The sequence below is a fragment of the Salvelinus fontinalis genome, unplaced genomic scaffold, assembly GCF_029448725.1.
Source record: "Salvelinus fontinalis isolate EN_2023a unplaced genomic scaffold, ASM2944872v1 scaffold_0490, whole genome shotgun sequence".
NCBI classification, from domain to species: Eukaryota; Metazoa; Chordata; class Actinopteri; order Salmoniformes; family Salmonidae; genus Salvelinus; species Salvelinus fontinalis.
In genome coordinates, this window is record NW_026600699.1 from 1286 (window position 1) to 25508 (window position 24223).

The 24223-nt window shown below is 48.0% G+C and overlaps 1 protein-coding gene across 1 annotated transcript; it reads right to left on the reverse strand.

The window, feature by feature from the left end:
- Window positions 1-9126: 9126 nt before the first annotated feature.
- On the reverse strand, window positions 9127-14991 carry LOC129846247 (CUB and zona pellucida-like domain-containing protein 1). Its single transcript, XM_055914257.1, has 9 exons — window positions 14939-14991; window positions 14442-14583; window positions 13187-13330; window positions 12879-12937; window positions 12095-12285; window positions 11292-11692; window positions 10841-10940; window positions 10426-10618; window positions 9127-10044 (listed from the first exon to the last, which is right to left on the reverse strand). The coding sequence occupies exons 2-9, from the start codon at window positions 14549-14551 to the stop codon at window positions 9914-9916; spliced, it is 1329 nt and encodes a 442-aa protein (XP_055770232.1). The 5' UTR covers window positions 14552-14583; window positions 14939-14991; the 3' UTR covers window positions 9127-9913.
- Window positions 14992-24223: the final 9232 nt, after the last annotated feature.

Genomic DNA, 24223 nt, shown 5'->3' on the forward strand with positions numbered 1-24223 from the left:
ATGGTTGATGATGATGATGGTCTGTCAGTGAGTGGATAATCACTGGCCCCATTATGAAGTACTTCATTTATCTGCAACAAAAACGCATGTTACAAATATACTGTAACTATGGCAAACTAGACAAGACATGCCATTATGCTTGAGTTTAATACTACATACTACAATAGATACTGTTAGTCTGGGTGATAATAGTCCTGGATTTAACTCATATTTGACCACAGGAGAGCAGTGTAAATCAACATACGTGGCCTGCTGGAGGTCATTTTGCAGGGCTCTGGCAGTGCACCTCCTTGCACTAAGGCGGAGGTACCGGTCCTGCTGCTGGGTTGTTGCCCTCCTACGGCCTCCTCCACGTCTCCTGATGTACTGGCCTGTCTCCTGGTAGGGCCTCCATGCTCTGGACACTACGCTGACAGACACAGCAAACCTTTTTGCCACAGTTCGCATTGATGTGCCATCCTGGATGAACTGCACTACCTGAGCCACTTGTGTGGGTTGTAGACTCCGTCTCATGCTACCACTAGAGTGAGAGCCCCGCCAGAATTCAAAAGTGACCAAAACATCAGCCAGGAAGCATAGGAACTGAGAAGTGGTCTGTGGTCACCACCTGCAGAATCACTCCTGTTTTGGGGGGTGTCTTGCTAATTGCCTATAATTTCCACCTTTTGTCTATTCCATTTGCACAACAGCATGTGAAATGTATTGTCAATCAGTGTTGCTTCCTAAGTGGACAGTTTGATTTCACAGAAGTGTGATTGACTTGGAGTTACATTGTGTTGTTTAAGTGTTCCCTTTATTTTTTTGAGCAGTGTATATATTTTTTACTAGAATTTAAAAAAAATCTGAATAGTCCATAACATTAAGTACATATTAAACCTCCAAGGAAACATATTCTCCCACCTCAGGCATTAAAACCCTTTTTATTATTGTCCATTTTTGTCTGATATGGACAATTTATCTTCAACCCCGTCACAGACATATGGACGTTGTCTGAATATGATTATAAAAGATACTTGTTATAAAAATATACATTTACCTAATGCTCATGTGTCCCCCAAACCAATTAAATTATTATAAATATAAAATGTAAAATCTCTGAATGTTGCTTTATTAAACCCTGAAATAGACACATTATGTGTCAGCGGGTTCATCATTTAAATAAAAAACAAGTTTCAATTCATCATTTTAACATCAATCTAATCTTCTTGGGTTTGTCCTTAACATTTCAGTCTGAGCTCAGAAAACATTCAATTCATATTTGTTCATCTTTGCAATGTTATTTAACAAATATTGTCATGTGACGGGGTTGAGACTAGCGCGACAGGGTTGAATACTGTTACGGGGTTGAAGAGACCTCGGTTTCCATATAATCTAGTTTAGTTTACTATCAAAATCCCTCCAAGAGTTACCCCAAAACATTACATTTCGTTGTATGCAACCATGTAATAAGGACATATATTTAGAATAATCTGGGTTTTATTAACCAAACTGCAGTAAATATGGAAACAAATAAAAACACATCAGGCATTAGGGTAGTTAATAACGTTCAACAGGTTTAATCAGAAAAGTTCAGCGTGTCCTCAAACTGTAGGAACATGTTCCAAGGGCATTTAGAATGTTAGAACAGCTGTAGCTACAGCACCAGTGTCGGCATGACGATCCTTCTTCTCAGGAGCACCATATTCATTCATTCATTAGTGGTTTTCTTCCTGAGAGTCTGGCCCACACATCTCTCTCAACCTCTACGTGGCAGGATGTCACACGCTGGGGGTGTGGAATCATCTCAAGGACTTCATCAAACTGAGACCAGTGGATGTCGTCTCGAGAAGGCCAGAAAGAATCAGTTTGGTCCTACACGATGCATACATTTCACTTGTACACTCATTTCATCCGTGTCGAGGATGATGCCTGGATAAAGGTGATCATATTCCACTACACACCACTGACCAAGAAGACCTGGATTTACCCACTGGATTTCGTCCACAGCTTGTGGATTTTCCTCATTGGCTGGCTGTTCTGGAGCAGTCAGGACCTTCTGCCTGAAACTGAAGCGCTGTGTGTTAAAGCATGTACAGTTTAGCTCCTTCTTTGTTGAACAAAGACAGTTGACATCACGAGACATCAGCTCACCAGGAGCAAGTGTGATATTCTCATGGTGGAGGGAACCGCTTTTATCGGGCTTGGCATCATCTCCATCGCACATTCAACACTCTTCACAAAGAACAGCTTCCCTGACGTGTTTGTTTCACGGAGGGCTTTGTAAAGCTCCTGTGCATCACTGATATCACGGCCCTTAGCCACCAACCTGTCCTCCGTTCTCTTCAACGTTCCTCCCACACCATCAGCAGCCCCTTTTCCATGACTTGACTCTAAACAGTTCCATGTACCAGATTTGAATCCACGTTTGTGTAATTATTGTTGTGAAAAGCAGGAAGTTGCCTCTGCTTTCCGGAGTTCCAAATTAAGCAGCAGCAGCTGAAAAGATGAGCTCCTACAAATATTGAAATTTAAATGTTTTTTTAGAGTAAAGTACATTGAAAAAAAATCAAAAGAAAACCGCAAACTGAATAGGAGACCAAACAAGCAGCAAACAAAGAAGAAAGGCTTTTGAAAAAGTAACAATTTTTTCATAAAATTATACCGTTTTCTTAGCTAGCTAAGTTGTTTACCTGTTGCTAGGCAGTTGCTAGGGACATTCCTGGAAGAAGCTAGCTAGCTAACAAGGAGTGTCTAGTTGGCAGAAGAGAAGAAGGGACAAAGAAGGGACAAAGTGGGACAAAATAAGGACAGAAGAAAAGGGAAAGGGGGGAAAGGGGACATTAAGGTGAAGCAGTCCTCTAAAGACACAAAAGACAATAATACAAGAAACAACACTTCTATTGCCTCTCCCTCTACGATACGCACTTCTGGGTTGGAGCGAGTAGTTGCATTCCGCTTTGCTCCACAGGTAGTATTACATTTCATTTCATTACAGTACAACAGTTTGATTTGTTTGATCTTAGCTGGCTACATAGCCGTCTTTGTATCCAAGATAATTGTGTAGTCTAGAGTAATTGTCGAGGTTACCTAGCCAGTTAGAGGTTACCTAGCCAGCTACACTTTCAAACAAAGTCAACAACGCAGCCACTGCTAGCTAGCCTATTTCACCAGCCAGCAGTACTATATCATTTTAGTCAATAAGATTTTTTGCAACGTAAGCTTAACTTTCTGAACATTCGAGACGTGTAGTCCACTTGTCATTCCAATCTCCTTTGCATTAGCGTAGCCTCTTCTGTAGCCTGTCAACTATGTGTCTGTCTATCCCTGTTCTCTCCTCTCTGCACAGACCATACAAACGCTTCACACCGCGTGGCCGCTGCTACTCTAACCTGGTGGTCCCAGCGCGCACGACCCACGTGGAGTTCCAGGTCTCAGGCAGCCTCTGGAACTGCCGATCTGCGGCCAACAAGGCAGAGTTCATCTCAGCCTATGCTTCCCTCCAGTCCCTCGACTTCTTGGCACTGACGGAAACATGGATTACCACTGATAACACTGCTACTCCTACTGCTCTCTCCTCGTCTGCCCACGTGTTCTCGCACACCCCGAGAGCTTCTGGTCAGCGGGGTGGTGGCACTGGGATCCTCATCTCTCCCAAGTGGACATTCTCTCTTTCTCCCCTGACCCATCTGTCTATCGCCTCCTTTGAATTCCATGCTGTCACAGTTACCAGCCCTTTCAAGCTTAACATCCTTATCATTTATCGCCCTCCAGGTTCCCTTGGAGAGTTCATCAATGAGCTTGACGCCCTGATAAGTTCTTTTCCTGAGGATGGCTCACCTCTCACAGTTCTGGGTGACTTTAACCTCCCCACGTCTACCTTTGACTCATTCCTCTCTGCCTCCTTCTTTCCACTCCTCTCCTCTTTTGACCTCACCCTCTCACCTTCCCCCCCTACTCACAAGGCAGGCAATACGCTTGACCTCATCTTTACTAGATGCTGTTCTTCCACTAATCTCATTGCAACTCCCCTCCAAGTCTCCGACCACTACCTTGTATCCTTTTCCCTCTCGCTCTCATCCAACACTTCCCACACTGCCCCTACTCGGATGGTATCGCGCCGTCCCAACCTTCGCTCTCTCTCCCCCGCTACTCTCTCCTCTTCCATCCTATCATCTCTTCCCTCTGCTCAAACCTTCTCCAACCTATCTCCTGATTCTGCCCCCTCAACCCTCCTCTCCTCCCTTTCTGCATCCTTTGACTCTCTATGTCCCCTATCCTCCAGGCCGGCTCGGTCCTCCCCTCCTGCTCCGTGGCTCGACGACTCATTGCGAGCTCACAGAACAGGGCTCCGGGCAGCCGAGCGGAAATGGAGGAAAACTCGCCTCCCTGCGGACCTGGCATCCTTTCACTCCCTCCTCTCTACATTCTCCTCTTCTGTCTCTGCTGCTAAAGCCAATTTCTACCACTCTAAATTCCAAGCATCTGCCTCTAACCCTAGGAAGCTCTTTGCCACCTTCTCCTCCCTCCTGAATCCTCCTCCCCCTCCTCCCCCCTCCTCCCTCTCTGCTGATGACTTCGTCAACCATTTTGAAAAGAAAGTCGACGACATCCGATCCTCGTTTGCTAAGTCAAACGACACCGCTGGTTCTGCTCACACTGCCCTACCCTGTGCTTTGACCTCTTTCTCCCCTCTCTCTCCAGATGAAATCTCGCGTCTTGTGACGGCCGGCCGCCCAACAACCTGCCCGCTTGACCCTATCCCCTCCTCTCTTCTCCAGACCATTTCCGGAGACCTTCTCCCTTACCTCACCTCGCTCATCAACTCATCCTTGACCGCTGGCTACGTCCCTTCCGTCTTCAAGAGAGCGAGAGTTGCACCCCTTCTGAAAAAACCTACACTCGATCCCTCCGATGTCAACAACTACAGACCAGTATCCCTTCTTTCTTTTCTCTCCAAAACTCTTGAACGTGCCGTCCTTGGCCAGCTCTCCTGCTATCTCTCTCAGAATGACCTTCTTGATCCAAATCAGTCAGGTTTCAAGACTAGTCATTCAACTGAGACTGCTCTTCTCTGTGTCACGGAGGCGCTCCGCACTGCTAAAGCTAACTCTCTCTCCTCTGCTCTCATCCTTCTAGACCTATCGGCTGCCTTTGATACTGTGAACCATCAGATCCTCCTCTCCACCCTCTCCGAGCTGGGCATCTCCGGCGCGGCCCACGCTTGGATTGCGTCCTACCTGACAGGTCGCTCCTACCAGGTGGCGTGGCGAGAATCTGTCTCCGCACCACGTGCTCTCACCACTGGTGTCCCCCAGGGCTCTGTTCTAGGCCCTCTCCTATTCTCGCTATACACCAAGTCACTTGGCTCTGTCATATCCTCACATGGTCTCTCCTATCATTGCTATGCAGACGACACACAATTAATCTTCTCCTTTCCCCCCTCTGATAACCAGGTGGTGAATCGCATCTCTGCATGTCTGGCAGACATATCAGTGTGGATGACGGATCACCACCTCAAGGTGAACCTCGGCAAGACGGAGCTGCTCTTCCTCCCGGGGAAGGACTGCCCGTTCCATGATCTCGCCATCACGGTTGACAACTCCATTGTGTCCTCCTCCCAGAGTGCTAAGAACCTTGGCGTGATCCTGGACAACACCCTGTCGTTCTCAACTAACATCAAGGCGGTGGCCCGTTCCTGTAGGTTCATGCTCTACAACATCCGCAGAGTACGACCCTGCCTCACACAGGAAGCGGCGCAGGTCCTAATCCAGGCACTTGTCATCTCCCGTCTGGATTACTGCAACTCGCTGTTGGCTGGGCTCCCTGCCTGTGCCATTAAACCCCTACAACTCATCCAGAACGCCGTAGCCCGTCTGGTGTTCAACTTTCCCAAGTTCTCTCACGTCACCCCGCTCCTCCGCTCTCTCCACTGGCTTCCAGTTGAAGCTCGCATCCGCTACAAGACCATGGTGCTTGCCTACGGAGCTGTGAGGGGAACGGCACCTCCGTAGCTTCAGGCTCTGATCAGGCCCTACACCCAAACAAGGGCACTGCGTTCATCCACCTCTGGCCTGCTCGCCTCCCTACCTCTGAGGAAGTACAGTTCCCGCTCAGCCCAGTCAAAACTGTTCGCTGCTCTGGCACCCCAATGGTGGAACAAACTCCCTCACGACGCCAGGTCAGCGGAGTCAATCACCACCTTCCGGAGACACCTGAAACCCCACCTCTTTAAGGAATACCTAGGATAGGATAAAGTAATCCTTCTAACCCCCCCCCTTAAAGGAGTTAGATGCACTATTGTAAAGTGGTTGTTCCACTGGATATCATAAGGTGAATGCACCAATTTGTAAGTCGCTCTGGATAAGAGCGTCTGCTAAATGACTTAAATGTAATGTAAAATGTAATGCTTATACTGTGTGCAAGGCCCACCAGTAAAAACGTGCAATACAGTTAAAAAGAACATTTTTTAATAAGAAATATGAAATTAATGCTATATTATTTAAATTCATTATACTGGATATTTCAATGTATATACAAAATATTTTAACGTTTCATTTCGGTGACAAAATACTTGAAATATAATATAAAAAGTCAGAGGGACTGAAATATAACCCAGCCCAAGAAAAACCCACTTGTATTAAACACTGAACTGTGTCAACCACAGGAGGTTGGTGGCACCTTAATTGGGGAGGACAGGCTCCTGATAATGTCTGTAGAGGAATAAGATGGAATGATGTCAAATACATCAAACACATGGTTTCCATGGTTTCTTTGACTTTGATGCCATTCCATTCGCTCCCTTCCAGACATTATTATGAGCCGTCCTTCCCTCAGCAGCCTCCACTGGTGTCAACTTATTTAGAGTTGAGTTTTATTCCAGTAAACATGGCAGCTTCAAGATGAATTGTGTAAACAACAAGGAATTCACTCATTTAAAATAAATCTATACATAATGTCTTTGCATTAGGCCTTTAGGTCTACATTTCCTCAGCGGAATGTTAATCAAAGCACTTCTGCTCCACTGATGGCCACATGTAACAGGGCAGCCATGTTGGATCATGCAGAATGTTAATCAAAGCACTTCTGCTCCACTGACGGCCACATGTAACAGGGCAGCCATGTTGGATCATGCAGAATGTTAATCAAAGCATTTCTGCTCCACTGACGGCCACATGTAACAGGGCAGCCATGTTGGATCATGCAGAATGTTAATCGAAGCACTTCTGCTCCACTGATGGCCACATGTAACAGGGCAGCCATGTTGGATCATGCAGAATGTCAATCGAAGTACTTCTGCTCCACTGATGGCCACATGTAACAGGGCAGCCATGTTGGATCATGCAGAATGTTAATCAAAACACTCCTGCTCCACTGATGGCCACATGTAACAGGGCAGCCATGTTGGATCATGCAGAATGTTAATCAAAGCACTTCTGCTCCACTGATGGCCACATGTAACAGGGCAGCCATGTTGGATCATGCAGAATGTTAATCAAAGCACTTCTGCTCCACTGATGGCCACATGTAACAGGGCAGCCATGTTGGATCATGCAGAATGTTAATCAAAGCACTTCTGCTCCACTGATGGCCACATGTAACAGGGCAGCCATGTTGGATCATGCAGAATGTTAATCAAAGCACTTCTGCTCCACTGATGGCCACATGTAACTGGGCAGCCATTTTGGATCATGCAGAATGTTAATCAAAGCACTTCTGCTCCACTGATGGCCACATGTAACAGGGCAGCCATGTTGGATCATGCAGAATGTTAATCAAAACACTTCTGCTCTACTGATGGCCACATGTAACAGGGCAGCCATGTTGGATCATGCAGAATGTTAATCAAAGCACTTCTGCTCCACTGATGGCCACATGTAACAGGGCAGCCATGTTGGAATAATACACAATGTCAATCGAAGCACTTCTGCTCCACTGATGGCCACATGTAACAGGGCAGCCATGTTGGATCATGCAGAATGTTAATCAAAGCACTTCTGCTCCACTGATGGCCACATGTAACAGGGCAGCCATGTTGGATCATGCAGAATGTTAATCAAAGCACTTCTGCTCCACTGATGGCCACATGTAACTGGGCAGCCATTTTGGATCATGCAGAATGTTAATCAAAGCACTTCTGCTCCACTGATGGCCACATGTAACAGGGCAGCCATGTTGGATCATGCAGAATGTTAATCAAAACACTTCTGCTCTACTGATGGCCACATGTAACAGGGCAGCCATGTTGGATCATGCAGAATGTTAATCAAAGCACTTCTGCTCCACTGATGGCCACATGTAACAGGGCAGCCATGTTGGAATAATACACAATGTCAATCGAAGCACTTCTGCTCCACTGATGGCCACATGTAACAGGGCAGCCATGTTGGTGTAACAGTTTAACTTTAGGACGTCCCCTCGCCCCGACCCGGGCGCAAACCAGGGACCCTCTGCACACATCAACAACAGTCACCCATGAAGCATCGTTACCCATCGCTCCACAAAGGCCGCGGCCCTTGCAGAGCAAGGGGAACCACTACTTCAATTCAAGTCCTCAAAGCGAGTGATGTACCCGATTGAAACGCTATTAGCGCGCACCACCACTAACTAGCTAGCCATTTCACATCCGTTACATTGGATCATGCAGAATGTGAAGCAAAGCACTTCTGCTCCACTGATGGCCACATGTAACAGGGCAGCCATGTTGGATCATGCAGAATGTTAATCAAAGCACTCCTGCTCCACTGATGGCCACATGTAACAGGGCAGCCATGTTGGATCATGCAGAATGTTAATCAAAGCACTTCTGCTCCACTGATGGCCACATGTAACAGGGCAGCCATGTTGGATCATGCAGAATGTTAATCAAAGCACTTCTGCTCCACTGATGGCCACATGTAACAGGGCAGCCATGTTGGATCATGCAGAATGTTAATCAAAGCACTCCTGCTCCACTGAAGGCCACATGTCACAAGGCAGCCATGTTGGATCATGTGAGGAGGCACAAGCGGCATTTGTTTGCAGTGGATCCAGGAAGAATCATACACACTATTTAAGATGCACAAAGATGCCATTTACATTGTATTTTAATATTTAATGTGCAAGACGTAATGGCTAAATTAATACAAATGCATTCATTTATTTAAAAGGACAATTTTACAGTAATTCACTACATCATATAGACTAAACATTTATTTTAACCAGGGTCCCATTTTGATGTAACAATCACAACAAATAAATGTAATTGATCCCTGGTTCAACAGACCCTGGCCTATATAGAAAGCTTTCCAGAACGTGACAACAGTATTTCAGAGTACATCCCAGTATTACATGACAGTCCCCACATCCCAATATAGACCATAATAAGAAGCAGGAGTTAAACTGGTCAGACAAGTTGTAGGAGACATTTGGCCCAAACCTCTACGGTTGTTGTCTGGTTTATAGCTGTTCTGTCATTGTCTATTACACATCATTTATACACTAGAGGGCACTATATGGGTCACATGCATATAGGCTAGGCTACAGTAAATACATATATATCTCACAGGAGGCTGGTGGCACCTTAATTGGGGACCACGGGACCATGGTAATGGCTGGAGTGAAATGAGTAGAATGGTATCAAAAACCATTAGATCAATTCCCTCCATTCCAGACATTATGAGCTGTGCTCCACTCAGCAGCTTCCTGTGATATATAAACACTTGCAATCCTACTGGTGCTCGAGTGGCTATTAAGAACTTTTGACCTGGTCAGCCAAGACACATTGTATAATTGGAGTTACCGCTAAGTACGTTTACGGATTAATGCATATTCTTGTATTGGTCGAAAGAGACATTTCATCGTTAAAGTCAGAGACCACTTTTTCAAATGTTCTATATTTCCCCCCATCCTTCTTTCTATAATGCAGGCTACATGTGAAAGGATGGCTGCCATCGGACTAAGTCTCAAATGTTGTCAGGGGCTGGTATTTAACGCCTGATGTTTTGGCCTTGTAGAGCATCACTCCACACAGCATGGCAACGGCTGCTACGATACACCCAACCAGCAACCCCATGTTCATGTTGGTCACTGGAAAGACAAGAAAACACCTTTAACACAACAACTCTTGGTGAAACGAAAAGCACCTGTTTATGCAGAGATGCTATTTCCTGTTGAAAGAATCCACTGTAGAGATCCTTCCTAAATGTGTAGTCATTTAACAGACGCTCTCTTATCCAGAGCAACTTACAGTAGTGAGTGCATACATCCTCATGTATTTTCTTAATGGTCCCCCGTGGGATTTGAACCCACAACCCCAGCATTACAAGTGTCACACTTTACCAACTGAGCTACCGAGGACCATGTAGCTTTGCCACTTCTGCAATATACTGTATCGTCAAAAACACAAAGTACAACATTTGATTTGTAGCTTATCTAAAGCTACAGCCGTTTCCCTCAGGGTTAGCTTACCTGAGCTCTCTGAACTCTTTCTCAGGCGCAAAGGACCCTGGGAAATGTGGTGTTTGGCCGTTTGCATGGCGGCATCTCTCTTGCGGTGGTGGTGACCAGCAGGCTGGGGGGAGGTGGAGTTGACGCAGCCCTGGGCACACCGGGTGTTGGGGTTCCCAGCCTCACACAGGATCACTGAACAGCTGATGTACACCTATAGCCAGAGAATTCAAAGGTCACTGAACAGCTGATGTACACCTATAGCCAGAGGGTTCAAAGGTCACTGAACAGCTGATGTACACCTATAGCCAGAGGGTTCAAAGGTCACTGAACAGCTGATGTACACCTATAGCCAGAGGGTTCAAAGGTCACTGAACTGAGAAGATATCACCCTTGATACGACCCTTGAATGATCCAGCAATCTGTCCTCATTTACCTGGTCATGCATTCCGATGAATTTGAAAGCTTCCATTCCGAACTGGAAATGCCTCTGGTGACGGGGGGAGAAGATTTGAACCGTCTCGTCCACAATGCACCTGGTAAAAAAACAGACAGGTAAAACCTAGAGTATAGTAAATATGTAAAGTACAGACAGTAAGTGCAGTAAAACAATCTTTTAGTCTAGAATTTTCCCCAGCGTTTATACAAATGTCTCGAACCTGTCGTTTCTATTGTCATCTCACATTACTGACAAGTGTCCACCATGAGGTTGATGAATGCCTCAGTGTTTATATTTTAACATATATATATGTGTGTGTCCTTTCTCTAATCACCATTACTATTAGTATTATTTGAATGTTATTGTTGATGTCTTTATCTCACTCTGCTTTACCAACAGTAGCCTTGCCACTCGTGCTAATAAAGCTGATCTGAATCATCAGTCTCACCCGTTTTCTATGATGGGGTAGGTGGGGTGGTAGTTGGGGTTGTCGTACGGCGCCGCTCTGCAGGACTCCACAAAGAGCTCCGTGTTGTTCACAGTGGACACGGCCTCTATGTCCATGTAGATCATCTGCTTCACCACCATGTCTAACGGGTAGTCACGGGGATCCACCATGTCGGTGAACTGGCTGGTCTGGTAGAACTCAAACTGGTAGGTGAACGTGCCGAAGCCTTTCTCCACCACCGTGATGTTGTCCCTGTGTGCACTGAAGCCCAGGGACACGTTGCCACGTTTGGCGTACTGGCAGTAGAACTTGATCTCCACCTGGTGCTGCCTGGTGATGATGTCGTTGGGGTTGTCGAAGGTGCTGATTTGGTTCTTGAAGATGAGGTTGTCGTCGTCCTCCTGGATTGAGAGAGATGGAGAGGAAAATCATCTAGACAGTTACATTTGTGGGCACTGAACTTTACACACATCACCAAGATCAATCGTTTCAGTTCTGATATTGCTGTGAACCTCTTGGGGTTATGAGTGAGCATGTTGGTTTCTCTTTTGATGCAAAACTGTTCTGAGGACAGATCTTCCCACAGGCGGCATAAAGCCACCCCCTCACCAAAACACTCCATCTTGACCGTCTCTCTGAGGAAACCAATTCAAGATCTGTCAGCCTAGCTGGTGCCTTGGGGTGAATATCCCCTCAAACCAGGTTCAATATAGAGAACGCAGACACACACCCAGGAGTCACACAAAGAGGAATACTGTACATGTGTCATCCCACTGTAATATTTGACATCTCGGAGGCCTCACCTCTATCTGAGTGCCACAGGCATTGAGGGGGATGACTCCAATGATGTGGGTGCTGTTAGAGAGGCGTTGCAGGTCGCAGGCACAGTTACTGGGATCGTTGAGGCGGAGGTGGTCCTCGTGAATTTCAGTAACAGAGGACTTCTCCACTTCTATAGTCATCTTGGTCTCGTCACACACCACCTTGGCTTTGACTGTCACGGGAGAAATGTTGTTATTGTTGTATTTCTTCATATCTTTTGCAGACATGTCTTAATCAAAACAATCCGACTGTGAACCATGACTTGAGTTGGTTGGGGTCATTTCGAGTTTCATTTTTATCTTTCCTTCATGTTTGGTGATTTCAGATGTGTTGTCTAAGTATAGTATTATCATACAGTATTCACAGCTTCACCTGTTATCAAAGTGCACAATTATACAATCACACGCCACACCATATTATCCAATCAAACGCCACAGTATATTGTCCAATCACACGCCACAGCATATTGTCCAATCACACACCACAGCACATAGTCCAATCACACACCACAGCACATAGTCCAATCACACACCACAGCATATTGTCCAATCACACACCACAGCATATTGTCCAATCACACACCACAGCATATTGTCCAATCACACACCACAGCACATAGTCCAATCACACACCACAGCACATAGTCCAATCACACACCACAGCATATTGTCCAATCACACACCACAGCATATTGTCCAATCACACACCACAGCATATTGTCCAATCACACACCACAGCATATTAATGGTGGAAGAATGTACAAACCCTTTCTGCGTCCGACCTCCACCACAACACATCTCATCTCAGACTGATACACACTAGATCTGAAAGTATTAGAGAAGATCAGGGTGAACAACGGCACAATATCATTACATGTAGTATTAGTCTCTCTCTCATGTGCGTTGGGAAATTAAATATCATAAAAAGAGGAAACTCCAGAGGGAAGTAGTAGAACGTACAGGAAGTAGTAGAACGTACAGGAAGTAGCAGAACGTACAGGAAGTAGCAGAACGTACAGGAAGTAGAAGAGCAGTTCTGGTGATGTTTCTAGCATTATAAAACATAAGACCTACCCAGAAAGCCCCTCAGTGATGAAGCAAATGGGGAAATACTCCCCCAGATTGTCCCGGATGGGTGTCCACCGGATGACAAACTCCCCCTGGGTAGTCATGTGATTGGTGATGTTCAGAGGTCCACTGACGATGACATCATTAACCCTAGAAAGGAGGCAAAACGTACAAGGTAAATGCTAGGTTGGATGCTTGGACGACCCAAACCTGAATCCTAACCTTAACCCCTACCCTAACTTAAACCACAACCCTTACCTTAACCATTTTAAATCGCAACTTGTGGGGGTGACTCAGTCGGACGTCACAAGCATTCCCACTTAGCAGAGAGACAACCGCACCAATCCAAATCAATCACAGAAAAGAAATGTACTCTTAATTGGAAAATGTTTGGTTTTCTTAGACCTTTTGGTGGATTTATACACCAGGCTGCTTTAAGCCAAATCAGTGATTGTAGAAGAAAATATTTGTAGTTTGTAATATTTAGTTTGTAGTTTGTAATATTTGTAAATATTTATAGTTACAAAGTACCACAGGTGATAAAGGTTTTAGCCAGGACTGCACTGTCACAGACAGGACTGCACCATTACAGACAGGACTGCACCGTCACAGACAGGACCGCACAGTCACAGACAGGACCGCACCGTTACAGACAGGACTGCACTGTCACAGACAGGACCGCACCGTTACAGACAGGACCGCACCGTTACAGACAGGACCGCACAGTCACAGACAGGACTGCACCGTTACAGACAGGACCGCACCGTCACAGACAGGACTGCACCGTTACAGACAGGACCTCACCGTCACAGACAGGACCGCACCGTCACAGACAGGACCGCACCGTCACAGACAGGACCGCACCGTCACAGACAGGACCGCACCGTCACAGACAGGACCGCACCGTTACAGACAGGACCGCACCGTCACAGACAGGACCGCACCGTCACAGACAGGACCGCACTGTCACAGACAGGACCGCACTGTCACAGACAGGACCGCACTGTCACAGACAGGACCGCACTGTTACAGACAGGACTGCACTGTCACAGCCAGGATGTCCTGTTACAGACAGGACTGCACTGTTACAGACAGGACTGCACTGTTACAGACAGGACTGCACTGTTACAGACAGGACTGCACTGTTACAGACAGGATGACCTGTTACAACCAGGATTACCTGTTACAACCAGGAGGACACTAGAAATATAATCCTGGGTATAATACTGTATCAAAGACTATCATGGATGTTGTCTCTTACGTTGAGTGTGTAGCCTCGGCCTTGACCCTGAACTCCAGCTCTTTGTTGACCTCGGCGTGGAGATGTTCTCCATTGTGTGGTGTCGGCTGCACGAACCTGGGCAGGTACATACCCTCATCACAGGACGGAACAACAGAGTCCACTGAAGTGGAAAGGAACACAAACGTACACAAGTAAAGGCCAATACTTCACAAATAAATGCCATGTTTGATGTTGTTTAAAGAATAAATATGTCCAACCCTCCATCCAGGGGGCAGCAGGTAGCCTAGTGGTTGGAGCGTTGGGCTAGTAACCAAAAGGTTGCTGGGTTTAATCCCCGAGCTGACAAGGTAAAAATCTGTCGTTCTGACCCTGAACAAGATAGTTAACCCACTGTTCCCCGGTAGGCCGTCTTTTTAAATAAGAATTTGTTCTTAACTGATTTGCCTAGTTAGATAAAGGTTCAATAAATAAAAGAATCCAATGCATTGTTAACCATCAGAAGAGGAGTCTCTCACCCAGAAGAGAGAAATGCAGAGGGAGTTTGCTGAGGGGAGCAGTGGAGGGATAAAGACTTCCTGGGGTGGTAGTGGGCCAGGGGGTGGTGGTAGTGGTAGTAGTGGGCCAGGGGGTGGTGGTAGTGGGATAGGAGACGGTTGTTTGGTAGCTGGAGCGTTGGCGTCTCCTTGCATGAACCGGTGCACTGGTAGTGGGCCTGGCGGTGGTGGTAGTGGGCCTGGTGGTGGCGGGGGCGGTGGTGGTAGTGGGCCTGGTGGTGGCGGGGGCGGTGGTGGTAGTGGGCCTGGTGGTGGCGGGGGCGGTGGTGGTAGTGGGCCTGGTGGTGGTGGGGGCGGTGGTGGTAGTGGGCCTGGTGGTGGCGGGGGCGGTGGTGGTAGTGGGCCTGGTGGTGGTGGGGGCGGTGGTGGTAGTGGGCCTGGTGGTGGTGGGGGCGGTGGTGGTAGTGGGCCTGGTGGTGGTGGGGGCGGTGGTGGTAGTGGGCCTGGTGGTGGTGGGGGCGGTGGTGGTAGTGGGCCTGGTGGTGGTGGGGGCGGTGGTGGTAGTGGGCCTGGTGGTGGTGGGGGCGGTGGTGGTAGTGGGCCTGGTGGTGGTGGGGGCGGTGGTGGTAGTGGGCCTGGTGGTGGTGGGGGCGGTGGTGGTAGTGGGCCTGGTGGTGGTGGGGGCGGTGGTGGTAGTGGGCCTGGTGGTGGTGGGGGCGGTGGTGGTAGTGGGCCTGGTGGTGGTGGGGGCGGTGGTGGTAGTGGGCCTGGTGGTGGTGGGGGCGGTGGTGGTAGTGGGCCTGGTGGTGGTGGGGGCGGTGGTAGTAGTGGGCCTGGTGGTGGTGGGGGCGGGGGTAATGGGACAGGGGACGGGGGCGGTGGTAGTGGGCCTAGTGGTGGTGGGGGCGGTGGTAGTGGGGGCGGTGGTGGTAGTGGGCCTGGTGGTGGTGGGGACGGTGGTGGTAGTGGGCCTGGTGGTGGTGGGGGCGGTGGTGGTAGTGGGCCTGGTGGTGGTGGGGGCGGTGGTGGTAGTGGGCCTGGTGGTGGTGGGGGCGGGGGTAATGGGACAGGGGACGGGGGCGGTGGTAGTGGGGGCGGTGGTAGTGGGCCTGGTGGTGGTGGGGGCGGTGGTGGTGGGGGCGGTGGTGGTAGTGGGCCTGGTGGTGGTGGGGGCGGGGGTAATGGGACAGGGGACGGGGGCGGTGGTAGTGGGGGCGGTGGTGGTAGTGGGCCTGGTGGTGGTGGGGGCGGTGGTGGTAGTGGGCCTGGTGGTGGTGGGGGCGGTGGTGGTAGTGGGCCTGGTGGTGGTGGGGGCGGTGGTGGTGGGGGCGGTGGTAGTAGTGGGCCTGGTGGTGGTGGGGGCGGGGGTAATGGGACAGGGGACGGGGGCGGTGGTAGTGGGGGCGGTGGTGGTAGTGGGCCTGGTGGTGGTGGGGGCGGTGGTGGTAGTGGGCCTGGTGGTGGTGGGGGCGGTGGTGGTAGTGGGCCTGGTGGTGGTGGGGGCGGTGGTGGTAGTGGGCCTGGTGGTGGTGGGGGCGGGGGTAATGGGACAGGGGACGGGGGCGGTGGTAGTGGGGGCGGTGGTAGTGGTCCAGGGGGCGGGGGCGGTGGTAGTGGGCCAGGGGGCGGGGGCGGTGGTAGTGGGCCTGGGGGTGGTGGTAGTGGGCCTGGGGGCGGTGGTAGTGGGCCTGGGGGCGGTGGTAGTGGGCCTGGGGGCGGTGGTAGTGGGCCTGGGGGCGGTGGTAGTGGGATAGGAGACGGTTGTTTGGTAGCTGGAGCGTCGGCGTCTCCCTGCATGAAGCGGTGCCCTGGAGGAACTAGAGCCATCGGTGTAGGACAGGGTGATGTGTTGGTTAGGAAAGTCCTCTACAACTAGCTCAAACCCGTAGACGCCACTAGTTGAAGTGTAGCCGTATTGTAAGGAGCAAGAGCCCTAACAGTGAAGAGGTTAGAACACAAATGGAATAGCTGGTTAAGACCAAAGACAATGTGCAATATCATGTAATCACATATAGATTGAATACAAATGAGTTGTGGTTTATGTTGTAATGTTTTGGTCTCAACGTGACAGCACATCATGGTGTATATCAACAATCACATGAGATTCAAGGTGTTGAAAATAACTGCCCACACCAACCTGATCCAGCTGGAAACCTGAAGGCTGGTCACACCTATCGCACTCAGGTCTGACCAATCCGTATCTGCATCTGACACGATCACCGTCAGGGTCAAAGGCCATGAGGTTGTAGGATCTCGGACAGTTCTGGGGAACACTACAATGACAGGAGTCAGAAATAGGACATATGAAATGAGTAAACTCTAAGGGCTCTATTTTAACAAACCTAACACAACGGTCAGTTCAAGAGCTGGCAGTAGAGCTACAGGTTCGGAGGCACGTCAGAAATATTTTTGATATTTTCACCACCACAATTTTAGGCGCAGTTGCTGGCAGTGGTGCAAAAGGGGCTGGGCCTTGATTTGTATTTATGTATCTTATTTAACCTTTATTTAACTAGGCAAGTCCATGAATAAACCAGTTGTGGGTGTGTCGAGGCTTGACCCCTCACTGGCCAATCAGAATGTGTTCCATGGCTAAACATGTGGTTGCTTCAACTTGTGTATTTACGGTATTTGATATATTTATTGTGATGTCATCAACTCCAGTTAGAATGTTAGTCCGTTACAGCCTAGTTAGTTAAATAGGTTGATCCATGTTTACAGAAAACAGTATGTTGAACATGTTACAGTCCACATTGTTATAATTGTATTGCTTCAGTATGGAAATGAATATAGGCTATAGCATGTGCATTGATATAGGTGCAAGGCCTACTGTAAATTGCAGTCTGGACATGGACATGTCAAACGCAGTCAGTGAGCAAGATCAATTTCACTAGGCTATTGATAAGGCCTGAAAAGACAGTGTATAATTCTAATCAAATTCTAATCAAAACAAAACAACAACTTGTTTAAATAGGCTAAATGTCTAAATACAGTTACAGCCTCCATAATAAATAGCACAGAGGGTTTGTTGTTGTTGTGCAACATGATAATATCTGGCTAATGATCGGGACCTGGAGAAAATAAGAACTGACCGGTGTGGGGCCTGCCCCTGGACACGCCTCAAATATGTCACCCCGCCCACTTTAACACAAATGAGCTGAAGTTAAACAGGTCAATTGCTGACGTCAGGGCTGGAAATGCTATTGTGCTATTTTTTACAGAACGAAATTGCAAACTAACTTGAGTTTGATACGTGCTCCTCCTTACCGCCAAAAATGTAGGAATATGTCTAATTAGGATTTCAATAACCTTTGTTGTATATATAAAAAACTGATCGGTTCAAAGAGGTAATGTACAGGGAGTCAGAAAGTTGTTACCGTATGAAAGGAAGAATGGCTGTGACTGGAGATCTGTTGGGTTCACCAGTATCAGATCTTGATCCCAGATCCACTTGTGTTTCCAGGCTCCAAGGTCCAAGACCGTTTACTGTGGGGATCCAACAGCAGCTGTTCTGTCTGTTACAACAACAAAACATCTTTAGATAAGTGGTCACTTGGGCTGGAATGTTATCAACCCCACCATAGCAATGTCCTTTACCGAGTGTCTTTGTCACGGTCTTTGAAAAACAACTCAGAGTGGAGTCTACCTTGTAGAAGTAGGTTTTAACAGTATAGCTAAAACCATTATACCAGATGTGAGTTTAACATGAGTCATCGTGCACAGTGTTCAATGAATTGAATAGATATATTTCATAACAAACTTACACCAATTGAAAAGGTTTATCACTGGGGATATCTCTGGTCTCGACAGTTTCAGTTTCACACCACTGGTTGTTGTAACCACTCCGTCCTCTGCTGCTGCTGTCAATTGGGCCTCTGACATCTTTGACAGAAGAGCCGCAGTTCCCTGAGGGACAATACCAGCCAGCGTAATCACACCAATCATGGGTATTCTTGTAGCGGAAATCCACCTGGGGAACAGAAAGTCACATTGTAATGGGGCAATTAAACATCATTAGACTGATGAAGCCTAATTAAACTGATGTTTTGAAACAGCTTTGGCAGAACAATTGTTTCAATCTCACCAAGAATCATGTCAATATTTCCAACAGAGACTGTGACAGCATTTGATCCGTGATGACTGGCAGATGATAACAGATTAGCACTCACTCACTGCAGTTGGAGATTTGCGCCATATAAATGTTTTGCATTTTTAATATTCTGATATTAATGATAAAGACAAACAGGAAAAGAGAAATGGGTAATACATATTCTACATAGAAAAGCTTTAAACCAAACAGCAGCAGCTACATCTTGGATGAAGTGGGGTTGTTTTTACAGCCAAGTGCTTGGCATGTAATTATATATATTTTCATAGACAACATTATACGCGGGTGAAAGATAAGAACTCGCTGGGACTTCTTCAGTTGGACCTTGTGTACAATTGAGGATACAAATAAATGTAATGTTTAAGAGCTTGTCTCAGTAAAGAACAACAGGGGGGACCAAACCTTCACAAATTTGGATCCACGGTTGTATGAAGCCACTGTTCATTTATCTAATGGCAAAACGTCTGCAACCTATTTAAACCTGTTTTAATTGAAAAGTGGGTGGTTTGTCATTTTTTCCCCAAAATACAAGAATTCATTTATTTGCAAAGTAGGAAATTGTTATCAGCAGCAACCTTAGCTTGTCTGAGTCAAGCGAGGCATTTGGCATGTAATTAAGGAGGTAACGGATTGGAGATTGTTCTAATTCCATGTCTAAAATGATCGGCGTGGCTGTATGGCCAGAGCGCCAGAAATCCACTAACTTACTGCAATGACAGAATCTGTGCACAGCGGTTCCTTTCTCTGTCCTACACATGCACCATATGTGTTAAGTGTTTAGACCAGTGAAACATGTTCACCTGTTATTTTCAGACTGAATAAAACACAACTAATGGAAAAACAAACACATTAAGAAATATACCAGGTGCTCATTTTGCATTGATGCAAAAGCTTAATAAATCTCAAATGTATTTATTCTATAGCCTCTTATGTCTCAATAATTCAATAAGAACTAAACTTTGCATTCCATTAATTAAACATAAATAGTCATATGCTAAATAAAACAATAAATGATGATTGAATAGAATTGATCTAAAGTCACAATTATTGCAATCACTCTTATTAATATACCGCATTACAATGAGTTGTATTGGAATAGACGTGATGTTATTTAACATTTGTCACGTGCGCCGAATGCAACAGGCATAGGCGGAAATCCCAGGGGGGACGGGGGGGACACGACCCCCCCATCCTGGGAAAAATATGATTTGTCCCCCCCAATATATCACTGTAAACATAACTACACTGCTCAAAAAAATAAAGGGAGCACTTAAACAACACAATGTAACTCCAAGTCAATCACACTTCTGTGAAATCAAACTGTCCAATTAGGAAGCAACACTGATTGACAAGAAATTTCACATGCTGTTGTGCAAATGGAATAGACAAAAGGTGGAAATTATAGGCAATTAGCAAGACACCCCCAAAAAAGGAGTGATTCTGCAGGTGGTGACCACAGACCACTTCTCAGTTCCTATGCTTCCTGGCTGATGTTTTGGTCACTTTTGAATGCTGGCGGTGCTCTCACTCTAGTGGTAGCATGAGACGGAGTCTACAACCCACACAAGTGGCTCAGGTAGTGCAGTTCATCCAGGATGGCACATCAATGCGAGTTGTGGCAAAAAGGTTTGCTGTGTCTGTCAGCGTAGTGTCCAGAGCATGGAGGCGCTACCAGGAGACAGGCCAGTACATCATGAGACGTGGAGGAGGCCGTAGGAGGGCAACAACCCAGCAGCAGGACTGCTACCTCCGCCTTTGTGCCAGGAGGTGCACTGCCAGAGCCCTGCAAAATGACCTCCAGCAGGCCACAAATTCCCTTTATTTTTTTGAGCAGTGTATGTAATTTCAATAATACGCAGTGAAAGCACTTATGCTGATTATAGACACTTTATAGCGCGTTTTTAAGTTTCAAAAGATTGCGACCCCGCCCTCTTCCTCACAATGGTTTGATCCACTGCCATTTCCTTAGCTGGCAAGGTAAAAGAGGGTTCGTATCTACTGTGTGAAAGGCACTCAATGCACGTAACTGACGTGAGGTTTATCTAGTCAATCGGCCATAGTAATGTTTTTTTTATGTTGGCAGGGTTCACACACACACACACACACACACTAGCTGAATTTGCAGTGCTAGCACGTAACTAAAGCAAACGTTAACCATCAAGCTAGCTAGTACCTATTCCATTTATGTGGCGTCGTCAAAGATGGAATCTTTGCTATCGTCAGTTTATTCCAAGATCAGCATGCAGCTGTAGTGCTTCAAAGTCCCTGTGATAAGGTTAGCGATAAACTGAAGTCCAAACTGAACAGAAAAGAACTACACTCTCTTCTACCATTGTCTTAAATATATTTAATGGTGTCACGCCCTGGCCTTAGTATTCTTTGTTTTCTTTATTATTTTAGTTAGGTCAGGGTGTGACATGGGGAATGTATGTGTTTTTGTATTGTCTAGGGGTTTTGTATGGTATATGGGTCAGTGTCTTGTCTAGGTGTTTGTATGTCTATGGCTGCCTAGATTGGTTCTCAATTAGAGGCAGCTGTGGTTCATTGTCTCTAGTTGAGAGCCATATTTAAGGCAGTCATAGGCATTGGGGTTTTGTGGGTAATTGTCTATGTTGAACGTTTGTTGCTTGTCATTGCACTTACGTCATTTAGCTTCACGGTTGTTTTGTTTAGTTTGTATTCAGTGTTTGTTTCGTGTTTTTCCTTTCTCTAAATAAAAGAGAATGTATTTTGCACACGCTGCGCCTTGGTCCTCTCTCTCACCCATAGACGATCGTGACAGAATTACCCACCAGAATCGGACCAAGCGGCGTGTCAAGCGGCAACAGGAGCAATACACACAGGATTTATGGCAAAGGGAGCAGGATATGGGCTACACTACGTGGGAGGAGATCGACAGGTGGGCGATCGACCCAGGGCGAGTGCCGGAGCCCGCCTGGGATTCTCTGGCGCAGTGCGAGGAGGGATACCGGCGAATGGAGGCAGCACGAAGACATGGTAGGAAGCCTGTGAGTCAGCCCAAAAAAATTCTTGGGGGGGGCCTAAAAGGGAGTGTGGTGAAGTCAGGTAGGAGACCTGCGCCTACTGCCTGTACTTACCGTGGAGAGCGAGAGTACAGGCAGACACCGTGTTACGCAGTAGAGCGCATGGTGTCTCCTGTACGTGTGCATAGCCCGGTGCGGTACATACCAGCTCGTCGTATCGGCCGGGCTAGATTGAGTATTGAGCCAGGTGCCATGAAGCCGGCTCCTCTGGTCTCCAGTGCGTCTCCTCGGGCCGGCTTACATGGCACCAGCCTTATGCATGGTGTCCCCGGTTCGCCTACATAGCCCGATGCGGGTTATAACCACCTCCCTGCACTGGTCGGGCGACGGGGAGCATACAACCAGGTAAGGTTTTTTTTTATTTTATTTTATTTTTTATTTTATTTTAATTTTTATCCCATTTTCTCCCCAATTTTCGTGGTATACAATCGCTAGTAATTACTACCTTGTCTCATCGCTACAACTCCCGTACGGGCTCGCGAGAGACGAAGGTCGAAAGCCATGCGTCCTCCGAAGCACAACCCAACCAGCCGTACTGCTTCTTAACACAGCGCGCCTCCAACCCGGAAGCCAGCCGCACCAATGTGTCGGAGGAAACACCGTGTACCTGGCCCCCTTGGCTGGCACGCACTGCGCCCGGTCCGCCACAGGAGTCGCTGGAGCGCGATGAGACAAGGATATCCCTAACGGCCAAACCCTCCCTACCCCGGACGACGCTATGCCAATTGTGCGTCGCCCCACGGACCTCCCGGTCGCGGCCGGCTGCGACAGAGCCTGGGCGCGAACCCAGAGACTCTGGTGGCGCAGTTAGCACTGCGATGCAGTGCCCTAGACCACTGCGCCACCCGGGAGGCCCCACAACCAGGTAAGGTTGGACAGGCTCAGTGCTCAAGGGAGCCAGTACGCCTGCACGGTCCCGTATTTCCGGCGCCACCTCCCCGCCTCAGCCCAGTACCACCAGTGCCTACACCACGCACCAGGCTTCCTGTGCGTCTCCAGAGCCCTGTTCCTCCTCCACGCACTAGCCCTATGGTGCGTGTCTCCAACCCATTACCACCAGTGCCTACACCACGCACCAAGCCTCCTGTGTGTCCCCAGAGTCCTGTGCGTCCTGTTGCTGCTCCCCGCACTAGCCCTGAGATGCGTGTCCCCAGCCCGGTACCTCCAGTTCCGGCACCACGCACCAGGCATACAGTGTGCCTCAGCCGGCCAGAGCTGCCCGTCTGCCATGCACCGTCAGAGCTGCCCGTCTGTCCCGAGCCGTCAGAGCCGCTAGAGCCGTCCGCCAGACAGGATCAGCCCGAGCCGTCCGCCAGACAGGATCAGCCCGAGCCGTCCGCCAGACAGGAGCAGCCCGAGCCGTCCGCCAGACAGGAGCAGCCCGAGCCGTCCGCCAGACAGGAGCAGCCCGAGCCGTCCGCCAGACAGGAGCAGCCCGAGCCGTCCGCCAGACAGGAGCAGCCCGAGCCGTCCGCCAGCCAGGAGCAGCCAGATCCGTCCGCCAGCCATGAGCAGCCAGATCCGGAGCTACCCATCCGTCCGGTGGCGCCCTCTGGGATGGTCTTCAGTCCGGGACTTGCTACAAGGGTCGCCGCTCCAGAGGCGCCACTAAAGCGGGTATTGACAATGGTGGAGTGGGGGCCACGTCCCGCACCCGAGCCGCCGCCATAATAAGGCCCACCCCGGACCCTCCCCTTCAATGTCAGGTTGTGCGGCCGGATTCCACACCTTTCACAATCGTCTATGGGTGAGAGAGGGGAATGGTCTTGTTGCAAAAGCTAAATTGTCGCTAGTGAACTTTTTTATTTTTATTTTATTTCACCTTTATTTAACCAGGTAGCAAAGATTATAGCAAACACCACAGAAACTGAATTGGTGCTCGCTAACCTTGCAAATTCAGCTATTGTTGGAAGCCAGCCAATATGAAACAAACTATATTAAAATTACGAAAGGTTGCAGCATATGTTGTGTAAATGGTGAACTCATACAGCTGTCAACTCTTGTCACTGCAATCCGTTTCACATTTTCTAGCTACCTTTTAGATCGAAGCACATATAGAATGATAGAAGATAAGATGATAGAAGCCCATCTCCTACTGTAAATAACCTACACACTGTGTGTGTGTGTGTAGCCAGCCAGCCAGGTAGAAAAATG